Source organism: Pantherophis guttatus, chromosome 7, assembly GCF_059756535.1.
Source record: "Pantherophis guttatus breed Tessera chromosome 7, ASM5975653v1, whole genome shotgun sequence".
Classification (NCBI taxonomy): domain Eukaryota; kingdom Metazoa; phylum Chordata; class Lepidosauria; order Squamata; family Colubridae; genus Pantherophis; species Pantherophis guttatus.
In genome coordinates this window covers 41320582-41325257 of record NC_142069.1, presented here as the reverse complement: position 1 = coordinate 41325257, position 4676 = coordinate 41320582, and the positions used below count along the sequence as shown (strand labels likewise).

Sequence of the window (4676 nt, the reverse complement as noted above, 5' to 3'; positions counted from 1 at the left end):
AATTATCTTCAATTTGCTTTGAATCATGCCCACTTTGAACCTTATCTGATTTAATCAATCTGAATTAAATCAAAATTGATTCACACATATGCAACAAATATATTGCAATAGAGCTGAGAAATAAGTAAAGGGATTAAAGTCTGCTGCAAGCATGCAGGAATCATAAAAAAAAGGTATCTAATTACAAAGGTCTGTAACAGGAAGTCAGTAGTAGAGGAAATAGGATTCTCCAAGATGCTAAAGTGAATGGATGCAAAGATTAAGGGAAATGATAAGACGCTCCTTGGAATCAGTAAGGAAATTAGAATTAAGAACTTTCAGCAAGATAAATAGAAATGAATTCTTGGAGTTATAGGAGATATAAAATGCTGTAGAACTGCAGATGCATGTGCAGACACAAAGAAACAGACACAGAGATGGATATAGCAGAGGAGAAAGGAGAGGAATAGAAATTATATAGCTTGTAGCAATAGTAAGAGGCCTTTTTCCAAGGAAGAGGCAACATACAGATTTAAAGGATAACAGACAGAACTTTAAGTTAATGGAAAGATTATGCACAAGTTATCAAAAATTGAAGGAGAGCAAGCATACGATTTCTCTCCCTGCATTACTTTTACCACCATCCCATTCCAACCTCTGCAGCTAATAAGACTGGCATTGCAGTAAAATGTCCACAGTGACAATTACCCAGTGAATTGGATTGCAGATGGCAAGAGGATCAAGACATGGGATGCTGACTTCCTGTTTGCTGCTGGCCGCCGCCAGACGTTCCTTTGGGATCGTCAGCTTCCACTGCCTGTCAGAGCCGCCTTCACAACGGAACGGCGGCTCGAAAAAACTCCGTTCCCATGAGGAAACGGAGATAGAGCCGGCAGGGGTGGGTAGAACTCTCTGCAGAGTCCCAAAAGTTTTTCTTTTACTTTTGGGATGGAGCGGATGAGATGCCCCATATCCCCAGCCGCTGCTCCGGGCTTTGGGAGACCTCTGCTAATGCAGAGCCAGGCGTCAAAAGCAAGCCTGCGAATTTGACAGATTACTCAAAGAAAATGTGAGCTGGACCTGTAATACTGAAGCGCAAGTATTTTACTTATCTTTTAAAAATTACTTAAGAGAATAGAGGAAGAGAAAGAGGAAAAAAGTTTCTTTTTAAAATGGCGTCTGCCGCGGCTGGAGAAGAGTTTGAGAGGGAAAGTTCTTCCGTTTTTTATTATTACAATGTAGCGGAATAAATACCACTGGCTACATTTGTAGATAAAACTCCGCTCCTGTTTTTGTTTTTCTCTTTTTCCCTTGTTGCTGGCTGGAAGTCTTTTGTCTTGTTTTTTTTTTTTTTTTTCTTCTAACAAAGCCTGCTTAGGCGGAAACATGGCACTGAGGCTTGTGAAGTCAGACAAGCAAATAGGTGGGGGGGATTCCCCCACTAAGAATTTAAAGGAACAAGTTTTAACTCTTCAGTCCCAGAAACCTGATTTTAATATAATAGAATTTCTCTTAGAGGAGATTGAAAGAAGGGATGAGATTGTGAATCAGCAACTTGAAAAATTTAAGCAGGAAACTAAGGAATTGGTGAAATCCAAGTTTGACTTTTTGCAGCAAAAAATTTTAAAAATGTCAGAATTCATGATTCGGTTGGATACAAATACTAATTTACTAGAGTCAAAAATGGATGAAATTCAAGATAAATTGGACAATAGAATTCAAAAAATTGAAAATGATTTGTTAAATATTCAGGATTATAGTTCAGAAGAAAAATTTAAAATGGATGCTGACCAAAAGTCTGGTAATGTAGAAAATCTGCAACAGAGGATTGATAAAGAGGTTCTAAAGATACAATACAATTTCACAGAATATGCAATAAGACTTAGAGGTTTGCAGGAAAATAACAGAGATGACCTAAGGAAAATATCTTCTGAATTTCTAGCTGGGATTTTAAAGATTCAACCTGAGGAAGTGTTTTGTAGGATTGACAGAGCTTATCGAATAAACTCCTGGACTGCCAAGCAAAGGCAATTGCCTAGAGATGTGGTAATCTATTTTTCAGATAAAGAAATTAGGAATAAAATTGTGCAAAATTCCTTCAATTCTAATTTGCAATTGTATGGAAGAAAGATTTGGATTTACAAGGAACTCCCACCTAAGATATTAATGGAAAGGAAGAAATTTGGCTTTCTGGTGTCTGAGTTAAAAAGGAGAAATATTCAATTCCGGTGGGACGTCCCAGTTGGTATTATATTGAGATATCAAGGAGAAAGATACCAGTTAAATACTGTTGAAAGAGCGGAAGAATTTTATCAAAATAGGTTGAAAATGAATTTAACGTCTTCAGATATAATACAGGATAAGCAGAAGGAGCTGGAATTAAAGACAGAGACTGTACCAGATAAATTGCCTTTGGATTTATCGGATACCCCAGCTGGATTATCTACAAATTTGAGAGAAGTGCCATCTGATTTTAATGTGATGACTTATCAAGGCAAGGACAAGCATGGAAACCAATTAGAGGATATACAAGGGATAAAAAAGAAACGCGAGACACAAAAAATTAGGATGGAAGTCAAACCCACAAAAAGAAAACAAAAAAAGAAATAGGTTGTACAAAAATAGAAATTTCTAATCCAAGCAACAGTGAAGCCAGTGATTTTAAAATATGAATGATTATGTGAAAACATAGAGGAGGCGACATATTGGTCAATATCATCCTGAGGATAGTGGCAGATCTCTGCATTGCCGTAATTTTGGGACATGGAAAGAGCCTCAAATTGATGGTTTTGAATTATCTACTTTGAAACTTCTTTTGTGTTGATAAATATATTATAATTATCTTGAATTATAAGGCAAGAGAATCATATTGGGACATGCAGAAGATCGGGTTGTTACCCAATACGATGATGGAAATTAATAATCCTGATGAAACCCACAATTATTATTATATGGAATATAATTATAATGTCACTCGGGTGGTTGTTTTTACTTTTATATATATAAGAAGATGTTTACTACTGATGGGGGCAGATATGATTGGAGATCTTGAATAAACTGTTGCATTAGCAAGCTATATTACCCTATTATGGATGTTGGTTTTAACAATCCAGTGGAAAGACTTCAAGAAGATATTATATGGACTATAAATTTAAAGTTATTGTCTTTTCTTTTTTTATTTAGATATAATGGAATATATATATATATATATATTTTTAAGTAGTGTGGGCAGTGAATTAAAGATATCAAGAATTGTTGTGTATGGTAAATTTGTAAGACAGTGGGTGAATAAGCTAGCTACAGACTGATTAGTTTAAGAAAAGGGATTTTTAAGTGATACATTTAGGGGAGTGGAGGAAATGGATAGAGTGGAATAAATGTTAAATTAGATTTTATGGGGAGCCCGCTTTGAAATGTTATTAAAGTAGGACTTATCGTATAGTTTTAAAGTGGAAGGTGGTTTTGAATTGTTGCAATAATGTATAGATATAAAACACTATTATGCTAAATTAGAAGTTATTTTATAATAGTTATAGTATAATGTGTTTGGTTTTTTTTGTTTTTTTTCTCTTCTTCTTTTCTGAAATGTATGGATAAAGGGGGATTTATAATACTTTTAGTAAGTAAAGGTCAGTATTTTGAGGAGGGAGTAAGTAATCTGTTATGAATTAGGGTTTTTTTTTGTTACGAAGAAGTCACAGGGGGGGAAGGGTGGGGAGGGGGGGTTAGGGAGGGGGGGAGGGGGGGGAAAAAGGGGGAAAAATTTGTATTTGAAAACCTTTTCAATAAAAAAAAAAAAAGACATGGGATGCTGACAGAAGAAGAAATTTCAGATAACCGGGATGAAGGAAATCACGAAGGAAGGAGCGATTGAACAGTCAGGAAACAGAGTGAGAGAAACTGATAGGGATGGTAGGCTCATGTGGCTAGTTTTAGCAAGAGAAACCCCATTTTATTTTATTTTTAAAAGTCATTTTACTCCGTTCTGTTTTAAATGTTACTTCCATTGGCCCATCCTCCTCACCTGCAATTTCCCACAACTCATGATCAAAGAACACATATCACGCTGACCAGGGGTGAGTTCTATTTACCTTTACTACCGGTTCGCAACGGGAGCTTCTGCGCATGCAGAGATTGTCAATTATGATGTCCGGGTGGGTGGGCGGAGCCTCTTGCCGCTTTTACTACCAGTTCTAAAGAACCGGACAGAACCAGGAGCAACCCACCACTGATGCTGACCCAGAACAGTCTTTAATGCAAGGCTGTGTCCTTCTTCTTGTTGTAGATAAATCAGACAGAAAGTGTTAACTTAACTCCTCCTTTTTCTGTTGGTAACTTAACTAGAAGATTTTGCATATTCATCTATTGTTTTATCAGTTAGGGCCAGAAGGACAGGGAGTTGAAATCTTTTAGTAATAAAACCACATTTTGGTTGAACAATCCTCAAGTAGGCATGTAGATAATCTACTACTTGTTGCTTATTGCTTGTCAATGATCACATGGTACTGCTTTTATAAGTGTATATAATCTAGGTTAATTTGTGTCTCTATGTTAATTAGGGCCTCTCAATTTGTGCTTTGGGTCCTGAAGGCACCTCTTTGTTGCTGTACAGAATAAATTGGTTGCAATGTTCTGCCTTATGTGATAATTAGTTCCTTTGCACCAGATAACGACTCTAGCATATGACTGGGCCAATT

The 4676-nt window shown here is 36.4% G+C and overlaps 1 protein-coding gene across 1 annotated transcript; it reads left to right on the top strand.

The window, feature by feature from the left end:
• The first annotated feature begins 739 nt into the window (after positions 1–739).
• Positions 740–3770, top strand: LOC148112819 (uncharacterized). The gene is made up of 2 exons (XM_087874061.1): positions 740–3608; positions 3721–3770. The coding sequence occupies exon 1, from the start codon at positions 1366–1368 to the stop codon at positions 2587–2589; it is 1224 nt and encodes a 407-aa protein (XP_087730187.1). The 5' UTR covers positions 740–1365; the 3' UTR covers positions 2590–3608; positions 3721–3770.
• Positions 3771–4676: the final 906 nt, after the last annotated feature.